The sequence below is a fragment of the Neofelis nebulosa genome, chromosome 18, assembly GCF_028018385.1.
Source record: "Neofelis nebulosa isolate mNeoNeb1 chromosome 18, mNeoNeb1.pri, whole genome shotgun sequence".
NCBI classification, from domain to species: domain Eukaryota; kingdom Metazoa; phylum Chordata; class Mammalia; order Carnivora; family Felidae; genus Neofelis; species Neofelis nebulosa.
The window spans coordinates 45,715,212-45,739,240 of record NC_080799.1 but is presented as its reverse complement, the minus strand read 5'-3'; the positions used below and the strand labels follow the sequence as shown (position 1 = coordinate 45,739,240).

General features: G+C 50.9%; 1 protein-coding gene across 1 annotated transcript in view; it reads right to left on the bottom strand.

Moving 5' to 3' along the window:
• Positions 1–5,314: 5,314 nt before the first annotated feature.
• IL9R (interleukin 9 receptor) overlaps positions 5,315–24,029 on the bottom strand; it is a 218,714-nt gene continuing 199,999 nt past the window's right edge. The window contains exon 9 of the mRNA XM_058709981.1: positions 5,315–5,466. Coding sequence (XP_058565964.1) covers positions 5,353–5,466 — 114 coding nt within the window. The 3' untranslated portion in view covers positions 5,315–5,352. The remainder of the gene's footprint in view (positions 5,467–24,029) is intronic.

The window sequence follows — 24,029 nt, the reverse complement described above, 5'->3', positions numbered from 1 at the left end:
CAAGAAAGGATCAGAGAAAACATCAAGATACAATGGTAAAACAACTAGTAGGGCACTAAATATATACCTATCAATAATTACTCTAATGTAAATCGATAAATGCTCCAATCAAAAGACATTGGATAGGGAGACAGAATGGACACAAAAAAAAAAAAAGAAAGAAAAGAAAAGAAACAAACAAACAAAAAAAAACCAAGGCCTATCTAGGTGTTGCCTACAAAGCCTTATTTGGACTTAAGTCACCTGCAGATTTAAATTGAGGGAATGAAAAAACATTTATCATGCCAATAATATCAAAAGAAACCCAGTACCAATACTTATATCGGGCAAAAAAACTTTAAAATTGAGACTGTAGTTTGGTACCCTTTAGGTCAATACCTAGTAGAAAATTGCATGCACCCAATATTTATAGCAGCTTTATCAACAGTAGCTAAATTATGGAGAAAGCCCAAGTATCCAACAAGTGATGAAGGTATAAAGAAGTTGTGGGGTCTGTGTATGTGTGTGTCTGTGTATTCATGTATACGCGTGTGTGTGTGTGTGTACGTGTATATATTCATACATACATACGTATATACAATCAAATATGTCTCGGCTTCAAAAAGAATGAAATCCTGTCATTTGCAACGATGTGGATGGATCTAGAATGTGTTATGCTAAGTGAAATATGTCAATCAGAGAAAGACAAATATATCATTTCACTCATGTGTAATTGAAGAAACAAAACAGATGAAAACATGGGAAGGGGGCAGGAAAAGAGAAGAGTGGTAACAAACCACATGTGTCTCTTAATGATAGAGAAAAAAAAGTGAAGATTCATGGAGGGAGATGGGTCAGCTCTGGGCTAGATGGGGGACCTGTATTAAGAAGAGCACTTGTTGTGATGAGCACTGGGTACTGTATGTAAGGGATGAATCACTGAATTCTACTCACGAATCCGAGAATGCACTGTATGTCAACTAAGACTTAAATTTAAAAAATAAATAAAGCTGTAACAAGAGATGAAGACGAACACTATCTCATACTAAAGGGGACAACCAAACAAGAAGATCCAATGATTGTAAATTTTGATGCCCCCAACATGCAACCACCAAGTATATAAAACATTTAACAACAACAATAAAAGAACTCATTTATAATAATATAACGATATTAGAGGACTTTAACACATAACTCACATCGATGGACAGAACCTGTAAACAGAAAACCAACAAGGAAACAATGGCTTTGAATGACACACTGGACCAGATGGGTTTAACAGATATATTCAGAACACTCCATACTAAAATGACAGAGTACACATTCTTTTCAAGTGCACATGGGGCATTCTCCATAATTGATCACATTCTAGGTCACAAATCAGGCCTCAACAGGTACCCAAAGACAGAGATCAGACCAAGCATTTTTTCTGACCACAAAGCTAAGAAACTTGAAGTTAACCACGTGTGCGCACGCACACACACACACACACACACACACACACACACACACTAAGGGGGAAAGGCCACAATTAAAGGGAGGTTAAATAACATGCTACCAAATGAATGGGTCAAACAGGAAATCAATGAGAAAATACACCGAAACTAATGAAAATGAAAATACACTGGTAAAAGTATTTGGAATGCGGCAGAAGCAGTCTATGATGGAAGTATATAGCAGTACAAGCCTACCATAAAGAGCAAGAAAAATCCCAAACAATCCTAACTTATAACTAAAGGAATGAGAAGAACAGCCGAAGGAAGGAAATAATAGAGATTAAGGCAGAAATAAGGAATATAGAAACCAAAAAGACACTAGAGCAAATCAATGAAAGCAGGGGCTGTTTCCTTGAAAACAGTAATCAACATGAAAACCTCCTAGGCATACTTTTCACAAAGAAGAAGGAAAGGACTCAAATAAAATCACAAATAACACAGGAGAAATAACAGTCAACACCACAAAAATACAGTTAGAAGATAATATTATGAAAATCTATATGCAACAAATTGGACACTCTGAGAAAAATGGAACAATTCCTAGAAACACACAAACTACCAAAACTGAAATGGAAAGATACATAAAATCTGAAAACAGAAAGAAATCAAATCAGAAATAAAAATTTTCCCCCCAACACAAGAGTTCAGGGCCAGATGGCTTCACTAATGAATTCCACCATCCATTTAAGGAAGAGATAATATGTATTCTTCTCAAATTATTACAAAAAATAAAAAAAGAAGGAAAACTTACAAATTCATCTTATGAGGCCATCATTACCTTGATACCAAAACCAGTTAAAGCCTCCACTAAAAATGAAAACTGCCGGGGCTCCTGTGTGGCTCAGTGGGTTTGGTGTCCAAATCTTAATTTTGGATTAGGACATTATCTTGCAGCGCATGGATTCGAGTCCCACGTTGGACCCTGTGCTGACAGTGTGGAGCATGGCCAGGATTCTCCCTCTCCCTGTCTCTCTGCCCCTCCCTCACTTTTATGTACCCTATGTCTCTAAGTAAATAAATACTTTAAATATGTTTTAAAAATTGTAAATAAAACTACAGACCAATATCCCGATGAATATGTATGCATAAATTCACATCAAGATACCTTCAAATTAAAGTCAATACTACATTAATAGAATCATTTACCATAATCAAGTGGGATATATTCCCGGACTGCAAGGGTGGTTCCACATTCACAGATCAATCAACATGATGCACCACAGTAATAGAAGAAAGGATAAGAACAATATGATGCTTTCAAGACATGCAGGAAAACGATTTGACAAAATGTCACATACATTCACGATAAAACCCCCTAGCAAGTATATTGGTACTCAACCTACCTGCACATAATAAAGGCCATCTATGAAAAACCCACAGCTCATCTCATCCTCAATGGGGAAAAATTGAAATTTTTCTTCCAAGGTCAGGGACAAGACAGGGATGATCCCTCTCACCACTGTTATTCCACATAGTACTGTAAGTTATAGCCACAGCAATCAGACAACAAAAAGAAATAAGAAGCATCCAAACTGGCAAGGAAGAAATAGAACTTTCACTATTTGGAAATGACATGATGCTCTCTATAGAAAACATGAAAGATTCCCCTCAAAATTGTTAGAATTGATACATGAATTCAACAAATCAAAATATACAGAAATCAATGTACATAAATCTATTGCATTTCTGTAGACAAATAATGAATTAACAGAAAGAGAAAGTAAGGGGTCAATCCCATTGACAGGTGCACCAAATACCCCAAGATACCTGGAATAAACCTAACCAAAGAGGTAAAAGATCTGTACTCTAAAGGCTTTGAAACACTGATGAAAGAAATGGAAGAGGACGCAAAGAAAAGGAAATACATTTCATGTTCATGGATAGGAAGAACAAAATACTGTTAAAAGGTCTACACTCCACAAAACAATCTACACATGTAATGAAATCCCTATCACACAAACAAAACATTTGTCACAGAACTAGAACAAATAGTCCCAAAATATGTATGGAGTGACAAAGACCCCAAACAGCCAAAAGAAATTGAAGACCAAAACTAAAGCTGGAGACATCACGCTTCTAGACTTTAGGTTATATTACAAAGCTGTACTGAACAGAACAGTATGGTACTGGCAACTAACAACAACAACAAAAACATAGACGCAGAGACCAATAGAATGGAAACCCAGGCATGAACTCATACATATATGGTCAATTAATTCTCAACAAAGCAGGAAAGGATATCCAATGGGTAAAAAAAGATACTCTTGGGACACATGTGTGGCTCCAAATGTGTGATTGTGGATTCAGCTCAGATCATGATCTCAGGGCAGTGCAGAGCATGCGTGGGATTCTCTCTCTCCATTTCTCTTTGCCCCTCTTCTGCATATTCTCTCTCTCTCTCTCTCTCTCTCTCTCTCTCTCTCTCTCTCTCTCTCTCTCTCTCTCAAAAATAAATACATGAAGTTAAAAAAAAGTCTCCTCAACATATGGTTTTGGAAAAACTAGACAGCAACCTGCAAAACAAAACAAAAACACAAACGGACCACTTTCTTACAACATACACAAAAATAAGTCCAACATGAATAAAGAACTATGTGTGAAACCTGAAACCATAAAAATCCCAGAGGATACCTAACACAGGCAGTATCTTATTTGACATTGGCTGTACAAACATCTTTGTAGATATATCTCCTGAGGTAAGGGAAACACAAACAAAAATAATGGGACTTCATAAAAATAAAAAGCTTCTGTCACAAAGGAAATAATCAACAAAACTAAAACACCTACAGAATAATATTTGTAAACAACATATGATAAAGGTTTACTGTCCAAAATATATAAAGTTATACAGCACCCAAAAAATGAGAAATCCAATTAAAAATGGGCAGATGACATGAATGGACATTTTCCCAAGGTGACATAAACATAGCCAAGAGACACATGAAAAGATGCTCAGCATTACTCGTCTTCAGGGAAATACAATTCAAAAGTACAATGAGATAACACGTCACATCTGTGAAAATGACTAAAATCAATGAATGATGAGACAGCAGGTGTTGGCAAGGATGTGGGGAAAGAGGAACCCTCTTGCATTGTGGGAAGGAATGCAAACTGGTGCAGCCACTCTGGAAAACAACATGGAGATTCGTCAAAAAAAAAAAATGGAAATAGAACTATGTTACGATCCAGCAATTTCACTACGAGGTATTTACAGAAAGAATACAAAAATAATTCTTCAAAGGGATACATGCACCATGAGTTTACAGCAGCATTTTCTACAAAAGCCAAATTATGGAAACTGACCAAGCATCCATCAACTGATGAATAAACTGAGATGTAGTATATGGAATGTAATATTATTTAGCCATAAAAACATGAAATCTTGTCATTTTCCACGAGGTGGATGGAGAGAATGTTATGCTGGGTGAAATAAGCCTGTCAGAGAAACACAAATACCAGATGATTTCACTAACACATGGAAATAAAACAAAACAAAGTGGGGGGGGGGAGGAGACAGTGACAAACACTCTTAACTAGAAAACAAACTGAGGGGTTCCACAATGAGGTGGGGGAATGGATGAAACAGCTTCTGGGGATTATGAAGTGCACCTGGGATGAGCACCAGGTGACGCATGGAAGTGTTGCTCTATATTGTACACCTGAAGCTAATATTACACTGTAGGTTTACTAAGTGCAATTTAAAGTAATAACATAAGGTTAAGACACCTATCTAACAGGTTTTCTGTAGTTTTCAATCACTTCATTAGGTTGGAAAAATAACCATAAATTTTTTTAAAAAGCATGTATGTTGTGGGGGACAGTTTGTGCCCTTACCTCGGTCACTGGTTCCAGCAGGACTCGGAAAGTGGGTCACAGCTCATTCTTCTAGAAGGTCCTGAGACAAACATTTCGTGTATTCAAGTCCTAATGGAATGCAGCTCCCGTTCTTCTGATTTTCTGTCAGGGTTTCTTCCCGGAAACAAGCCTGAATCTGGAACAAACCATCGACAGTATCTATGAGGTGATGTCGTGGAACCCTGCAATCCACAAGTCCTTTAGTAAAATACGACTTGTTCAAATACTGTCCAGGAAGTTGAGGAATGAAACACGGGAACAACCCAGAAAATGCAAGGGCCTATGCTGTTTTGCAACCATCATGCCCAGGGAAGCCACCCAGCGCCCCCTCCTCAGCACTCAGTACAACAAGGCAGCTTCTCTCTGGCGACTCAGGAGATGCCAAGTTGCTGCAAAGCTCCCAAGGTCTCCCCTGGGGCAGGCGGCAGAACCCGCTGGAAACACAGCTCTGCTCTCTGTCCTGAGACAGTGGTAGAGGCCCTGTGTCCTCTGGGAGCAGCAGCAGCCCTTCCTGCTCTGAAGTGCCCTGGGTCAGAAAAGCTGATGGTGCGCCCTCTGCTGGCCATCGCTGCCTAGGCCCAGGAGGCCGCCCCTCCGGGTCTGTGGTGCTTGAGCTCTCTCTGCTGGCTACCATGGGAATTCCTGCAAAGTTGAAGTCCTTGGTCGCTCAGCTGAGGGACTGAAGGTGCTCTGGGCAACTCCGCCTGTTCTCCACAATGGGAAGGGTCTTAGTGACAGGGCCTGGGACACAAAGAAACCTTTTCCTTCTCCTTTTTTTTGAGTGAAGAATGAAACAGAATTTATTAACATAATGACATCATTTGTAATGTTTTAAGCAATGTCCACAGAAAAATAGACGGCCAATTTACACATGCTGAGCAAGTGATTGTGTTTACCACCAGAGTATTTAGGTTAGATAAAGAATTGACACCTTTGAGAGAGAGATAACTGCTTCCAGCTATGGAACGAATGAGTCCTAGGGATACAAGAGATAGCCAATTGAATAGAGTTAATCCTGTAATAATACTGTTGCATGCTTTCACAGGATAGCTACACTTGTGCTGAAGGACAACATAATTTATAGACATATGGAATGACTACAATGTATGCCTAAAACTAATACAACAAATGTGTGAAGAATATTTCAATGAAAAGTTGACATCCTTTTACATTTAAAAATAAAACTCTAAGAAGAGGGAAAGAAGGAAATTATAATGATAAAAGGTATAATCCAACGAAAGATACAACAATTGTAAACATACATGTGCTCAACCTGAGAGAATCCAATACACAAAACACTGAAAACCTAAAGTAAAGAATTGATACTCATACATACATAGAAGGGCACTTTAACACTGCAAAGACATCAAGGGAGATATCATTCCACCAGAAAATATACATTTGTACATTTTCTAATAACAGCATGCACATGGGTTCCAGAATTGATGAAGAAATACTCGACATGGAACGTGGAATATCACCATGTCATTTCCAAAGCGAGACGGCAGCTGCACGAGAGGATTCCTGAAGCCTACAGTAAGGGTGGCACATACATATGTCTAGCCTTGGAACCCATAGAATAATCTTGACCGGCACACACCCTTGTGACTCCACTCAGCCCTTTGGGGATACACCTGCTCTGCTCTGGGGTAACAACCCGGAGCCTCCAGGGAGCTAACCCTAAACCTAATGGTAACCCTAACCAGAATACTCACCCTACACCTAACCCTATATATCACACTAACTTTACAACAGATCCATGTCGGAACATGTGCCCTCATTTCAGCCTTCCATGGAATTCAAAACACTGATGTTGCTTCGACCCTGGCGACTTTCCTGGACCGAACCATAAACCTCTGACAACATCACGTGGCTGGGGTCCAGAAGCAGTAAAGGGTCACTTGGAATGGAACGTGGAACCTCACCATATCATTTCCCAGGCCCGGCTGCAGCTGCCCGAGAGGATTCCTGAGGCTTAACCTACAGGGGGCCATATATTTGTGTGAAATTGGAGGCCAAAGACTGGTCTTGATTGGCACCCTCCCTGTACCCTCTACTCAGAGCTTCGGGGAGACCACTGCACAACTGTGGGTTCAACGCCTGGAGAATCCTGGGACCTAACCCTAAGCCTAATGCAACCCCTAAACGGAAAGCTCCACCGAAGTCTAAGCTGACCTCGAACCCTGACCCTATACTTGAGACCCACCGTCACATAGGCCCTCACTTCAGACCTCGAGGGAGATCATGAGTCTCGGGTCCCATCGGTCCTGGTGACGTCCCTGGAACGAAACCTAAACCTACCTAACGCTCTCTCACCATGGGGACCCAATACTACAGTCTGACAACACCATGCAACCAGGGTCCAGAAGCGGTGCAGGCTAACTCGACATGGAACCTGGAACCTCAACATGTCATTTCCCAACCCGGCTACAACAGCCCGAGAGGATTCCTGAGGCCTCCCAGAACATCGCACAGAGAGGTTGTGGCCTTGGAAGCCAAAGAGTGATCCTGACCGTCACCCAACCTTCTGCCCTAAACTCAGACCTCCGTGGAGACAACTGGCTTCTGAGGGTTTGGCACCTGGAGACACCAGGGACCTAACGCTAACCCTAACCCCACTCCAAAAGGGGACCCTCCAATGAAAATAAAGGGGACCTAGAACCCTACCCTACACTTGAGCAGCCCCATGTAATGGGTCCTCACTTCAGCCCTCGAGGGAGATCACGAGACCAGAGTCGCTTCGGCCCTGGCGGCGTCCCTGGACCGAATCCAAACACTAGCTAAGGCTCTCTCCCCTTAGGGACCCAAAACCAAAGTCTGACAACACCACACGCCTGTGATCCACAAGCGGTTCAGGCTCATTCGGCATGGAACTTGGAAGCTCACTCTGTCGTTTCCCAGGTCCGGCTGCACGGGCCACAGAGAATTCCTGTGGCATCCACGACCCGGGACCCATGGACGTGTCTCGCCTTGGCAACCAAAGACTGATACTGACCGGCACGCTCCCTTGTGCCCACAACTCAGCCCTTCGGGGAGACCACTGTCCTACTGTGGGTTCAGCGCCTGGAGTCTCCTGGGACCTAAACCTAACCCTACCCAAAACCAGGACCCTCCTCCGAAACCTAAGCCAGCCTCGAACCGTAACCCTACACTTGAGCCGCCCCGTTGCATGGGCCCTCACTTCAGGTCTCGAGGGAGAATACGAGACCGGAGTCATTTAGACCCTGGCGACGTCCTGGAAAGAAACCTAACCCTAGCTAAGGCACTCTCCCCATGGGGACCCAATACCAAAATCTGACAAACCACTTGCCTGGGGTCCAGAAACGGTGGAGGCTCAATCGGCATGGAACCTGGAAGCTGTCCATGTCATTTCCCAGGCCCGGCTACAGCTGCCCAAGAGGATTCCTGAGGCCTCACCGACAAGGGGCCCATCGATATGTATGGCCTTGGCAACCAAAGACTGATCCTGACCGGCACTCTCCCTTGTACCCCCAACTCAGCCTTTCAGGGACACTACTGGCCTGCTATGGGTTCAGTGCCTGGAGCCTCCTGAAAACTAACCCTAACCCTAATCTTACCTCGAAACAGTTCCCTCCACTGAAAACTAAGCCAGCCTCGTAACCGAACCCTAAACTAGAGATGCCCCGTCGCATGGGCCCTCACTTCAGCCCTCGAGAGACATAATGAGAGCGTAGTCACTTTGGCCCTGGCGATGTCCCTTGACCAAACCCTAACCCTAGTTAAAGATCTCTCACCTGGGGACCCAATACCAACGTCTGACAACACTACGTGCCTGGGGTACACAAGCGGTGCAGACTCACTCGGCATGGAACCTGGAAGCTCACCATGTCGTTTCCCAGGCCGGGTGGCATCTGCCTGAAATATTCAGGAGGCCTCCTACACCAGGGACCCATAGACCTGTGTGGCCTTGGCAGCCAAAGACTGATCCTGACCGTCACCGTCCCTTGTGCCCTCAACTCAGCCCTTCGGGGAGACCACTGCCCTGCTGTGGGTTCGGCGCCTGGAGCCTCCTGGGACCTAACCCTATCCCTAACCATACCCTAAACGTGACCCTCCACGGAAACCTAGGACTGCCTCGAACCTAACCCTGCACTTCAGCCACCTTGACGCATGGGCCCTCACTTCAGTCCTCGAGGGAGATCACCAGACTGGAGTCGCCTAGGCCCTGGAGACCTCCCTAGGCCAAACCCTAACCCTACCAAAGGCTCTCTCCCCCTGGGGACCCAATTGCAACGTCTGACAACACCACGCGCTTGGGGTCCAGAAGCGGTGCAGGCTCATTTGGTATGAAACGTAGAAGCTCAACCCAGGCAGGGCTACATCTACCCAATAGGATTCCAGAGGCCTTCTCGAACAGGGGCCCATCGACGTGTGTGGCCTTGGCAGCCAAAGACTGATACTGAACGTCACTGTCCCTTGTGTCCTCACCTCACTCCCTCGGGGTGACCACTTCCTTGCTGTGGGTTCGGCAACTAGTGCCTCCTGGGACCTAACCCTAACCCTAACCATACCCCTAACCGGAACCTTCCACCGAAACCTAAGCCTGCCTCGAACCCTAAACCTGCACTTGAGCCGCCTTGTCACATGGGCCCTCACTTCAGCCCTCAAGGGAGATCACGGGACCGGAGTTGCTTCGGCCCTGGCGACGTCCCTGGAACGAACCCTAACCTTAGCTAAGGCTCTCTCCCCATGGGGACCCAATTCCACCGTCTGACAACAGCACGTGCCAGGGCAAGAAGCGGTGCAAGCTCACTCAGCATGGAACCTGGAAGCTCAAGATGTTTCCCAGGCCGGTTTGCATCTGCCAGAGAGGATGCCAGAGACCCTCTCGACCAGTGACACATGACGTGTGTGGCCTTGGCATCCAAAGAATGATCCTGGCCGTCAATGTCCCTTGTGCCCTCATCTCAGCCCTTCGGGGAGACCACAGCCCTGATGTGGGTTCGGCGCCTGAAGCCTCCTAGGTCCTAAACCTAACCCTAATCCTAGCCCGAACCGGGACCCTCCACGAAACTTAAGCCTGCCTCGAAACCTAATCCTGGACTTGAGCCGAATTGTCGCATGGGCCCTCAGTTCCACCCTCGAGGGAGATCACGAGACCGGACTTGCTTCGGTCCTAGCGACCTCCCTGGACCAAACCCTAACCTTAGCAAAGGTTCTCTCCCATGGAGACCCAATTCCAATCTCTGACAACACCAAACGCCTGGAGTCCAGAAGCGGTGCAGGCTCAGTCGGCATGGAACCTGGAAGCTCAAAATGTCGTTTCCCGGTACGGGCTGCATTTGCCCCAGAGGATTCCAGAGGCCTTCTCAACCAGGGGCCATCGACTTTGTGGCCTTGGTAACCAAAGACTGATCCTGACCGTTACCGTCCCTTGTGCCCTCAACTCAGCCCTTCGGGAAGACCACTGCCCTGCTGTGGGTTCGGCGCCTGGAGCCACCTGGGACCTAACCCTAACCCTACCATACACTTATCTGTGTCCCTCCAACGAAACCTAATCCTGGCTCGAAACCTAACCCTGCACTTGAGCTACCTTGTCGCATGGGCCCTCACTTCAGCCCTCCAGGGAGATCAGGAGACCGGAGTTGCTTCGACCCTGGCGAAGTCCCTGGACCGAACCCTAACCCTAGCTAAGGCTCTCTCCCCGAGGGGACTCAATTCCACCGTCTAACAGCAGCATGCGCCGAGGGTCCAGAAGCGGTGCAGGCTCACTAAGCATAGAAATGGAAGCTCAACATGTCGTTTCCCAGGCCAGTCTGCAGCTGACCGAAAGGATTCGGAGGTGTCCTCGACCAAGGTCCCATCGGCTTGTGTGGCCTTGGCAGCCAACACTGATCCTGACCGGCCCATCCCTTGTGCCTTCAACTCAGACCTTTGGGGAGACCACTGCCCTGCTGTGGATTCGCCGCTTGGAGAATCTTGGGACCTAACCTTTACCCTAACCCTACCCCTAATAGGGAAACTAGACCGAAACATAAGCCTGCCTCGAACCATAACCTTGCACTTGAGCATCCTTGTCTCATGTGCGCTCACCTCAGCCCTGGAGGGAGATCATGAGACCAGAGTCGCTTCGGCCCTGGCGACATCCCTGGAACAAAATGTAACCGTAGCTAAGGCTCCTTCCCTCTTGGGACCCAATTCTAGCGTCTGTCAACAGCATGCGCCTGGGGTCCAGAAGCGTTGCAGACTCACACAGCATAGAACATGGTAGCTCAACATGTCGTTTCCCAGGCCGGTCTGCAGCTGACTGAGAGGATTCGGACACGTCCTCGACCAGGGGCCCATCGACATGTGTGGCCTTGGCAGCCAAAGACTGATCCTGAACGTCACCGTCCCTTGTGCCCTCAACTCATCCCTTTGGGGAGACCACTGCCCTGCTGTGAATTAGGCGGCTGGAGAATCCTGGGTCCTAACTTAACCCTACTCTACCCCTAACCGGGAAACTCCACCAAAACCTAAGCCTGACTCGAAACCTCACCCTGCACTTGAGCCGCCTTGTCGCATGGGCCGTCACTTAAGCCCTTAAGGGACATCACGAGACTGGGGTCGCGTCAGCCCTGGTGACGTCCTTGTACCAAAACCTAACACTAGCTAAGGCTCTCTCCCAATAGGGCCCCAATTCCACTGACTGACAACAGCACACGCCTGGGTACCAGAAGCGGTGCAGGCTTACTCAGTATGGAACCTGGAGCTCAGAATGTCGTTTGCCAGGCGGGGCTGCAACTGCCCGAGAGGCTTCTGGAGACCTCCTCAACGAAGGACTCATTGACGGCAGCCAAAGGCTGATCCTGACCGTCAAGGTCTCTTGTGCCCTCAACTCAGCCCTTCAGGGAGACCACTGCCCTGCTGTGTGTTCGGCGCCTGGAGCCTCCTAGGACCTTACCCTAATCCGACCCCTATCCGGGAAGTTCCACCGAAACCTAAGCGTGCCTCAAACCATAAACATGCACTTGAGCCTCCTTGTAGCATGGGCCCTCACTTCAGCCATCGAGGGAGATCACGAGACTGGAGTTGCTTTGGCCGTGGTGACGTCCCTGGACCGAAACCTAAACCTAGCTAAGGCACTCTGCAAATTGGGACACAATTACACCATCCGACAACACCACGTGCCTGGGGTCCAGAAGCGGTACAGGCTCACAAGGCATTGAACCTGTTCTCAGCATGTCATTTCCCAGGCCGGGCTGCAGATGCCTCAGAGGATTCAGAGGCGTCCTTGACCAGGGACCCATTGACGTGTGTGGCGTTGGGAGCCAAAGACTTATCCTGACCGTCAGCGTCCCTTGTGTCCTCAACTCAGCCCTTCGGGGAGACCACTGCCCTGGTATGGGTTCGGCGCCTGGAGCCCTCTGGGACCTAACCCTAACCCTAACCATACCCCTAACCGGGACCCTCCACCGCAACCTAAGCCTGCCTCGAACCCTAACCCTGCACGTGAGCTGCCTTGTCGCATGGGCCCTCACTTCAGCCCTCGAGGGAGATCACGACCGGAGTCGCTCCGGCCCTGGCGACGTCCCTGGACCAAACCCTAACCCTAGCTAAGGCTCTCTCCCCATGGGGAACCAAATCCACCGTCTGAACAACACCACGCACCTAGGGTCCAGAAGCGGTGCAGGCTCACTTGTCATGGAACATAGAAGCTCAAGATGTCGTTTCCCAGGCCAGTCTGCAGCTGACCGAGAGGATTCGGAGGCGTCCTTGACCAGGGGCCCTTGACGTGTGTGGCCTTGGCAGCCAAAGACGGATCCTGACCAGCACCTTCCCTTGTACCCTCAACTTAGCCCTTCGGGGAGACCACTGCCCTGGTAGGGTTCGGCACCTGGAGCCTTCTAGGATCTACCCTAACCCTAACCGTACCCCTAACCGGGACCCTACACCTAAACCTAAGCCTGTCTCGAACGTAACCCTTCACTTCAGCCGCCTTGTGGCATGGGCGCTCACTTCAGCCCTCGAGGGAGATCACGAGAACAGAGTCGCTTCGGCTCTGGCGACATCCCTCGACCAAAGCCTAACCGTAGCTAAGGCTCTTTCCCCCTTGGGACCCAATTGTAACATCTGTCAACACCATGGGCCTGGGGGCCAGAAGCGGTGCAGGCTCACTCGTCATGGAACCTGGAAGCTCATCATGTCATTTCCCAGGCCAGGCTGTAGCTGCCCGAGAGGATTCCGAGGCCTCCTTGACCAAGGGCCCATCGACGTGTGTGGCCTTGGCAGCCAAAGACTGATCTTGACCGTCACCATCCCTTGTGTGCTCAACTCAGGACTGCGGGGAGACCACTGCCCTGCTGTGGATTCGGTGCCGGGAGACTCCAGTGACCTAACCCTATACCTAACCCTACCCTGAACTGAGCCCCTCGACCGAAACCTAAGCCTGCCTCGAACCCTAACCCTGCACTTGAGGTGCCTTGTCGCATGGGCCCTCACTTCATCCCTCGAGGGAGATCAAGAGACCGGAGTCGCTTCGGTCCTGGCGACGTCCCTGGACCGAACCCTAACCCTAGCTAAGGCTCTCTCCCCATGGGGAACCAAATCCATCGTCTTACATCACCACGCGCCTGGGGTCCAGAGGCGGTGTAGGCTGACTTGGCATGGAACATGGAAGCTCAAGATGTCGTTTCCCATTCTGGTCTGCAGCTGACCGAGAGGATTTGGAGGCGTCCTCGACCAGGGGCCAATTCACATGTGTGGGCTTGACAGCGAAAGATGGACCATGACAGTCACCGTCCCTTGTGCCCTCAATTCAGCCCTGTGGGGAGATCACTGCCCTGCTGTGGGTTTGGGGTCTGAGGACTCCTGGGACCTAAACCTAGCCCTACAACTAACCAGGACCCTCCACCGAAACCTAAGCCTGCATCGAACCCTAACCCTGCACATGAGCCGAAATGTCGCATGGGCCCTCAATTCAGCACTCAAGGGAGATCACGAGACCAGAGTCGCTTGGGCCCTGGCGACGTCCCTGGACCGAACCCTAACCATAGCTAAGGCACCCTCCCCATGGGGACCCAATGCCAACGTCTGAGAACACCAGGCGCCTGGGGTGCAGAAGTGGTGCAGGCTGACTCAGCATGGAACCTGGAAGCTCACCATGTCATTTCCCAAGCCCTGTTGCAGTTGCCCGAGGGGACTGCGGGGGCCTCCTCGACCAGGGGCCCAAACACGTGTGTGGCCTTGGCAGCCAAAGACGGATCCTGACCGGCAGCCTCCCTTGTGCCCTCAACTCAGCCCTTCAGGGCGACCACTGCCCTGCTGTGCGCTGGGCGCCTGGAGCCTCCTGGGACCTAACCCTAACCGTACCCCAAACCTGGACCCTCCACCACAACCTAAGCCTGCCTCGAACCCTCGAACCTCCTGCTATGGAGGCGCCTTCTGGCATGGGCCCTCACTTCAGCCCTCGAGGGAGATCACGAGACCAGAGTCGCTTCGGCCCTGGCCACATCCATGGACTGAACCCCAACCCTAGCTAAGGCTCTTTCCCCAAGAGGACCCAATGCCAACGTCTGACAACACCACGCGCCGGGGGTCCGGAAGAGGTGCAGGCTGACTCGGCATGGAACCTGGAAGCTCACCATGTCGTTTCCTAGGCCCGGCTGCAGCTGCCGAGAGGATTCCGGAGGCCTCCTCGACCAGGGGCCCAATCACGTGTGTGGCCTTGGCAGCCAAAGACGGATCCTGAACGGCAGCCTCCCTTGTGCCCTCAAATGAGCCCTTCGGGGAGACCACTGCCCTGCTGTACTTTGGGCGTCTGGAGCCTCCTGGGACCTAAGCCTAACCATACCCCGAACCTGGACACTCCACCGCAACCTAAGCCTGCCTCGAACCCTAACCCTGCAATGGAGCCGCCTTCTGGCATGGGCCCTCACTTCAGCCCTCAAGGGAGATCACGAGACTGGAGTCGATGCAGCCCTGGCTACGTCCCTGGACCAAACCCTAACCCTAGCTAAGGCTCCCTCCCTATGGGGACCCCATGCCAACGTCTGACAACACCACGCGCCTGGGGTCCAGAAGCGGTGCAGGCTAACTCGGCATGGAACCTGGAAGCTCACCGTGTCATTTCCAGGCCCGTCTGCAGGTGACCCAGAGGTTTCCGGAGGCCTCCTCGAACAAGGGCCGATCGACGTTGTGGCCTTGGCAATCAAAGACGGATCCTGACCGGCACCGTCCCTTGTGCCTTCAACTCAGCCCTTCGGGGAGACCACTGCCCTCTGTGGGTTCGGCGCCTGGAGCCTCCTGGGACCTAACCCTAACCCTACACTGAACGGGGACCCTCCACCGAAACCTAAGCCGGCCCCGACCCCAAATCCTGAACTTGAGCCGCCTTGCTGCATGGGCCCTCACTTGAGCCCTCGAGGGAGATTACGAGACCAGAGTCACTTCGGCCCTGGCGCCGTCCCTGGACAGAACCCTAACCCTAGCAAATGCTCTCTCCCCAAGAGGACCCAATGCCAACGTCTGACAACACCACGTGCCTGGGGTCCGGAAGAGGTGCAGGCTGACTCGGCATGGAACATGGAAGCTCACCATGTCGTTTCCCAGGCCCGGCTGCAGCTGCCGAGAGGATTCCGGGGGCCTCCTCGACCAGGGGCCCAATCACGTGTGTGGCCTAGGCAGCCAAAGACGGATCCTGACCGGCAGCCTCCCTTGTGCCCTCAAATGAGCCCTTCGGGGAGACCACTGCCCTGCTGTGTGTTGGGCCTCTGGAGTCTCCTGGGACCTAACCCTAAACCTAACCGTACCCCAAACCGGGACCCTACACCGCAAACTAAGTCGGCCTCGAAACCTAACCCTGCAATGGAGCCGCCTTCTGGCTTGGGCCCTCACTTCAGCCCTCGAGGGATACCACGAGACTGGTGTCGATTCAGCCCTGGCGACGTCCCTGGTCCAAACCCTAACCCTAGCTAAGGATCCCTCCCCATGCGGACCCCATGCCAACATCTGACAACACCATGCGCCTGGAGTCCAGAAGCGGTACAGGCTGACTCGGCATGGAACCTGGAAGCTCACCATGTCGTTTCCCAGGCCCAGTTGCAGCCGACCAAGAGGATTCCGGAGGCCTCCTCGACCAGGGGCCCAATCACAGGTGTGGCCTTGGCAGCCAAAGACGGATCCTGACCGGCACCGTCCCTTGTGCCCTCAACTCAGCCCTTCGGGAACACCACTGCCCCGCTGTGGGTTCGGCACCTGGAGCCTCCTGGCACCTAACCCTAACCCTAACCTCACACCGAACAGGGACCCTCCACCGAAACCTAAGCTGGCCTCGACCCCTAACCCTGCACTTGAGCCGCCATGCTGCATGGGCCCTCACGTCAGCCCTCGAGGGAGATCACGAGAGCGGAGTCGCTTCGGCCCTGGCGACGTCCCTGGACCGAACCCTAACCCTAGCTAAGGCTCTCTCCCCAAGAGGACCCAATGCCAACGTCTGACAACACCACGCGCCTGGGGTCCGGAAGAGGTGCAGGCTGACTCGGCATGGAACCTGCAAGATCACCATGTCGTTTCCCAGGCCCGGCTGTAGTTGCCCAAGAGGATTCCTGAGACCTCCCTGACCAGAGGCCCATTGATGTGTGTGGCCTTGGCAGCCAAAGACTGATCCTGATCGGCACCATCCTGTATGCCATCAACTCTGCCCTTCGGGGAGACCACTGCCCTGCTGTGGGTTCATAGCCAGGAGCCTCCTGGGCCCTACCCTAACCATAACCCTACGTCGAACCGGGGCCCTCGACCGAAACCTAAGCCGGCCTTGAACCCTAACTCTACACTTGAGCCGCCCTGTCACATAAGCCCTCACTTCCGACCTCGAGGGAGATCACAAGGCTGGAGGTGCTTTGGCCCTGGGGACGTCCCTGGTTGGAACCCCAACCCTAGCTAAGGCTCTCTCCCCAAGGGGTCCCAATACCAATGTCTGACAACACCACACGTCTGGGGTCCACAAGTGGTGCAGGCTCACTCAGCATGGAACCTGGAAGCTCACCATGTCTTTTCCCAGGCCTGGCTGCAGCTGTCCGAGAGGATTTCTGAGGCCTCCCCGACCAGGGGCCCATCGACGTGTGTGCCCTTGGCAGCCAAAGATGGATCCTGACTGGCACCCTCCCATGGGCCCTCAATTCAGCCCTTCGGGGAGCCCACTGCCATGCTGTGGGATCGTCGCCAGGAGCCTCCTTGGACTTAACCCCAACCCTAAACCTAAGTCGATCAGGCACCCTCCACCGAAACCTAAGCCTGCCTTGAACCCTAAAAGTACACTTGAGTCGCCTCATCGCCTGGGCCCTCACTTCACACCTCGAGGGAGATCATGAGACCAGAGTTTTCGGCCCTGGCAAATTCCCTGGTCCGAAACCTAACCCTAGCTATGGCTCTCTACCCATGCAGTCCCAATAGCAAAGTCTGACAACACTACGTGCCTGGGGTCCAAAAGCAGTGTAGGCTCACTCAGCATGGAACCTGGAAGCTGACCATGTCATTTCCCAGGCCCGGCTGCAGCTGCCCGAGAGGAATCCAGAGCCTCCCCAACCAGGGGCCCATCGAAGTGTGTGGCCTTGGCAGCCAAAGACTGATCCTGATCGGCACCCTCACTTGTGCCCTCAACTCAGCCCTTCGGGGAGACCACTGACCTGCTGTGGGTTTGGCGACTGGAGCTTCCTGGGACCAAACACTAACCCTAAACCTACATTGAACTGGGACTCTCCACTGAAACCTAACCCAGCCTCGAACCCTAACCCTACACTTGAGCTGCCCCATCACATGGGCTTTCACTTCAGCCCTCAAAGGACATGAAGAGAACGGAGTCGCTTCGGTCCTGGCGACGTCCCTGGACCGAACCATAACCCTAGCTAAGGCTCTCTCCCCATGGGGACCCAATACCAAAGTCTGACAACACCAAGCGCCTGGGGTCCACAAGCAGTGCCAGCTCACTCCGCATGGGACCTGGAAGCTCACCATGTCGTTTCCCAGGCCCGGCTGCAGCTGCCCGAGAGGATTCAGGAGGCCTCCTCGACCAGGGGCTCATGGACGTGTGTGGCCTTGGCAGCCAAAGACTGATCCTGACCGGCACCCTCCCTTGTGCCCTCAATCAGCCATTGAGGTAGACCAATGCCCTGCTGCGGGTTTGGCACCTGGAGCCTCCTGACCTAATCCTAACCATAAACATTCCCCCAAATCAGGGCACTCCACTGAAATCTAAGGGGGCCTCGAACCCTAACCTCATACTTGAGCTGCCCGTCGCATGGGCCCTCACTTCAGCCCTCGAAGGATATGAAGAGAATGGAGTTGTTTCGGCCCTGGCGACGTCCCTGGACCGAACCCTAAACCAACCTAAGGCACTCTCCCCAGGGGGACCCAATAAGAAAATCTGACAACACCACGTGCCTGGGGTGCACAAACGGTGCAGGCTCACTCGGCTGGAACTTGGAATCTGACCATGTCGTTTCCCAAGCCCGGCTGCAGCTACCCGAGAGGATTCCTGAGGCCACCCGACCACAGGCCCATCGACGTGTGTGGTCTTGGCAGTCAAAGACTGATCCTGACTGTCACACACTCTTCTGCCCTCATTTCTGCCCATCGGGGAGACCACTGCCCTTCTGTGAGTTCAGCGCCTGGAACCTCCTGGGACTTACCGTAACGCAAAACCTACCACGAACAGGGACCCTGAACCAAAACCTAAGCCAGCCTCGAACCCTAACCATATGCTTGACCCACACCGTCGCATGAGCCCTCACTTCCGCCCACAAGCTACATCACGAGACCGGAGTCGCTTCGGCCCTGGCGACGTCCCTGGATGGAACCCTAACCCAAGCTAAGGCACTCTCCCCATGGGGACCCAATACCAAAGTCTGACAACAGCGCGTGCCTGGGGTCCACAAGCGATGCCGGCTCAATGGCATGGAACCTGGAAGCTCACCTTGTCGTTTCCCAGCCCCGGCTGCAGCTGTCTGATTGGATTCCTGAGGCCTCCCCGACCAGGGGCCCATCGACGTGTGTGGCCTTGGCAGCTGAAGACTGATCCTTATCGGCACCCTCCCTTGTGCCCTCAAATCAGCCCTTAGGAGAGACAACTGCCCTGTTGTGGTTTTGGCGCCTGGAGCCTCCTGGGATCTAACCCTCACCCTAACCCTACCACAAACAAGGACCCTGACCGAAAACTAATGGGGCCTCTCACCCTAAGCCTACATTTGAGCCGCCCCGTCTCATGGGCTCTCACTTCAGCTGTCGAGGGAGATCAGGAGACCGGAGTCGCTTCGACCCTGGCTACATCCCTGGATCAAACCCTAGACCTAGCTAAGGCACTCTCCCCATGGGGACCCAATACCAAAGTCTGACAACACCACGTGCCTGGGGTCCACAAGCGGTGCAGGCTCACACAGCATGGAACCTCAAAGCTCACCATATCATTTCCCAAGCCCGGCTGCAACTGCCCGAGTTGATACTGAGGCTTCCCCGACCAGGGGCCCAACGACGTGTGTGGCCTTGGCTGCCAAAGACTCTTCCTGACCGGCACCCTCCCTTGTGCCCTCAACTCAGTCATTCAGGGAGACCACTGCCCTGCCGTGGGTTCGGCACCTGGAGCATCCTGGACCTAACCCTAACCATAAACATTCCCCCAAACTAGGACACTCCACCGAAACCTAAGGGGGCCTCGAACCCTAACCCTACACTTGAGTTGCCCGTCGCATGGGCTCTCACTTCAGCCCTCTAGGGAGATCACAAGACCGGAGTCACGTCGGCCCTGGCGACGTCCCTGGTTCGAACCTTAACCCTACCTAAGGCACTCTCCCCAGGGGGACCCAATACCAAAATCTGACAACACCACACGCCTGGGGCCCACAATCGGTTCAGACTCACTCGGCATGCAACTTGGAAGCTGACCATGTCGTTTCCCATGCTTGGATGCAGCTGCCCGAGAGGATTCCTGAGGTCTGCCCGACCTCGGGCCCATGAACGTGTGGTCCTTGTCAGCCAAAGATGGATCCTGACTGTCACACACCCTTGTGCCCTCATTTCAGCCCATCAGGGAGATCACTGCCCTGCTGTGAGTTCGGCACCTGGAGCCTCCTGTGACCTACCCTAATCCTAACCCTACCCCGAACCGGCACCCTACACCAAAACCTAAGCCGGCCTCGAACCCTAACCATACACTTGAGCCGCCCCGTTGCATGGGCTCTCACTTCTGCCCTCGAGGGAGATCACAAGAACGGACTCGCTTTGGCCCTGGCAAAGGGCCTGGACCTCAACCTAACCCTAGCTAAGGCTCTCTCCCCATGGGGACCTAATACCAAACTCTGACAACACCACGCACCTGGGGTCCAGTAGCAGTGCAGGCTCACTTGGCATGGAACCTGGCATCTCATTATGTCATTTCCTAGGCCTGATTTCAGCTGCCCGAGAGGATTCCTGAGGCGTCTTCGACCAGGGGCCCATTGACTTGTGTGGCCTTGGCAGCCCAAGATTGATCCTACCAGCACCCTCTGTTGTGACTTCACTCAGCCCTTTGGGCACAGCACTGCCCTGTTGTGGCTTCAGCGTCTGGGGGCCCCTGGGGCCGAACACTAACCCTAACCCAATTTTGAACCGAACCCCTCAACCGAAACCTAAGCTGGCCTCAACCCTAATCCTGCAGGTGAGCTGCTCCTTCGCATGGGCCCTCATTTCAGCCCTCGAGGGAGATCATGAGACCAGAGTCGCATCGGCCCTGGCGACGCCCCTGGACAGAACCTTAACCCTAGCTAAGGCTTTCTCCCCATGGGGACCCAATACCAAAGTCTGACAACACCACGCGCCTGGGGTCCACAAGCGGTGCAGGCTCACTCGGCAAGGAACCTGGCAGCTCGCCATGTCGTTTCCCAGGCCCGGCTGCAGCTGCCCGAGAAGATTCCTGAGGCCTCCCCAACCAGGGTCCCATCGACTTGTGTGGCCTTGGCAGCCAAAGACGGATCCTTACCGGCACCCTCCCTTGTGCCCTCAACTCAGCCCTTCAGGGAGACCACTGCCCTGCTGTGGGTTCGGCGCCTGTAGCCTCCTGGGACGTAACGCAATCCCCAACCCTACTCTGAAATGGACCGTACCGGACTGTGGGTAAGAATGCAAACTGGTGCAGCCACTCTGGAAAACATCATGGAGATTTCTCTATAGAATAAAAAAAAAAAAAAAAACACGAAAATAGAAGTACCTTACAATCCAGCAATTTCTCTACAAGGTATTTCCACAAAGAATACAAAATCTTCAAAGGGATAAATGCACCGTGATGTTACAGCAGCATTTTCTACAACAGTCAAATTATGGAAATTTCCCAAGCATCCATCAACTGATGAATAAATTGAGATGTGGTATATGGAATGTAATATTCAGCCGTAAAAACATGACGTCTTGTCATTTGCCATGAGCTGGATGGAGCGAGAGAATGTTATCCGGGATGAAATAAGCCTTTCAGACAAAGACAAATACCAGATGATTTTACTAACACCAGGAAATAAAAGAAAACAAAGCGGGGGGAGGGGGGAGGAAACAGTGACAAACAGACTTTTATCTAGGAAACAAACTGAGGGCTTCCAGAGCAAGGTGGAGAATGGGTGAAACAGCTGCTGGGGATTAAGAAGTGCACCTGGGATGAGCACCGGGTGATGTGTGGAAGGGTTGTTCTCTATTGTACACCTGAAAGTAATACTACACTGTATCTTTATTCATTGGAATTTAATTTAAGTTAACGTACATTAATGACTGGTACCTTCCAGGTTTTCTGTAGTTTGCAGTCACTTCACAAAATTGGAAAAATAACCATGAAATTTTTTTAAAAAGCATGCATGATGTAGGGGAAAGTTTGTGCCCTTACCTCGGTCTCTGGTTCCAGCAGACCTTGGAAAGTGGGTCCCAGCTCATTCTTCTAGGAGTTCCGAAGAAGAGAATTTCATGTATTCATGTCCTAAAGGAATGCAGCTCCCGTTCTTCTGAATTTCTGTCAGGGTTTCTTCCCAGAAACAAGCCTGAATCTGGAACAAACCATCGACTTCTTCGAAGAGGTGATGTCACGGGGCCCTGCAATCCACGAGACCTTTAGTAAAATACGTCTTGTTCAAAAACTGTCCGGGAAGGGGAGGCATGAAACACTGGAACAGCCCAGAAAACGCAAGGGCCTGTGCAGCTCAGCAACCAGCTTGCCCAGGGAAGCCACCCAGCGCCCACACCTCAGCACTCAGTACAAAAAGGCAAATTCTCTCTGGTGATTCAGGAGATGCCAAGTTGCTACAAAGCTCCCAAGGTCTCCCCTGGGGCGGGCGGCACAACCTGCTGGAAATGCAGCTCTGCTCTCTGTACTGAGGCAGCGGCAGAGGCCCTGAGTACTCTGGGAGCAATCAAAGCCCTTCCTGCTCTCAGGTGCCCTGGGTCAGTAAAGCCGATGTTGCGCCCTCTGCTGGCCATCACTGCCTGGGCAGAGGAATCCGCCCCTCCGGGTCTGTGGTGCTCGAGCTCTCTCTGCTGACCATTATGGGCATTCTTGCAATGTGGAAGGCCCTGGTCTCTCAGCTGAGACACTGAAGGTGCTCAGTGCAACTAAACCTGTTCTCCACATTGGGAAAGGTTTTAATGACAGGGCCTGGGACACAAAGAAATCTTTTCCTTCTCCTTTCTTGTGAGTGAAGAATGAAACCAAATTTATTAATGTAATGACATCATTTGTAATGTTTTAAGCAATATTCACAGAAAAATAGACGGCCAATTTACACTTGCTGAGCAAGAGATAATTGTGTTTACCACCAAAATACTTAGGTTAGATAAAGAATGAACACCTTTGAGAGAGATACTGGCATCAGCTATGGAATGAATGAGTCCTAGGGATACAAGGGACAGCCAATGTAATGGAGTCAACCCTGTAATAATACTGTTGCATGCTTTCACAAGATAGCTACACTTGTGCTTAAGTACAATATAATTTATAGACATATGGAATGACTATAATATATGCCTAAAACTCATACATCAAATGTGTGAACAATATTTCAATTAAAAATAGACATCCTTTACACTATCTTTAATTTCTCCTTCTTTGCCAATAAACTATAATTCCTGGGGCGCTTGGGTGGCTTAGTTGGTTAAGCGTCCGACTTTGATGCAAGTCGTGATCTTGCAGTCCATGAGTTTGAGCCCCGTGTCAGGCTCTGTCCTGAGAGCTCAGAGCCTCAAGCCTGCCTCAGATTCAGTATCTCCCACTCTCTCCCCCCTCCCCAGCCATGGCTCTCACAAAAAAAAAGAAAAAAGAAACATTAAAAATGAAAAATCATTTCTAACTAGAAATCTGTGAAATTCCATTTATACCAGATTCTCTAACATCACCATCTTGATGTGGAGGGCTTATCTGAAAAGTCAATAATAATATCTTTGATGACACATGTCACAAGGTCAGAATGAAACTTACAGGGAGCAACGAATCAGTTGTGAATTTGCAGTGTGTACCCTTGGCTAATATTTCCAATGAAATGTGTTTTAGGGACAACGGAGGGATGAAATAATGTCCACCAGTCATATAGGTAATTATCCTATAGGACCATTATGCCTTCAATTACTAATTGCCATCTCTTCAGAATTAAAGGAAAGCTGGGACAAGTAAGTGTCTTTGAATTTGATGTAAGAGAAGACCAGAGTGTTTTAAAGTGTTCACTTACCTTCTGGAGTGCTCAGATAGTTGTGTGGAAAGGA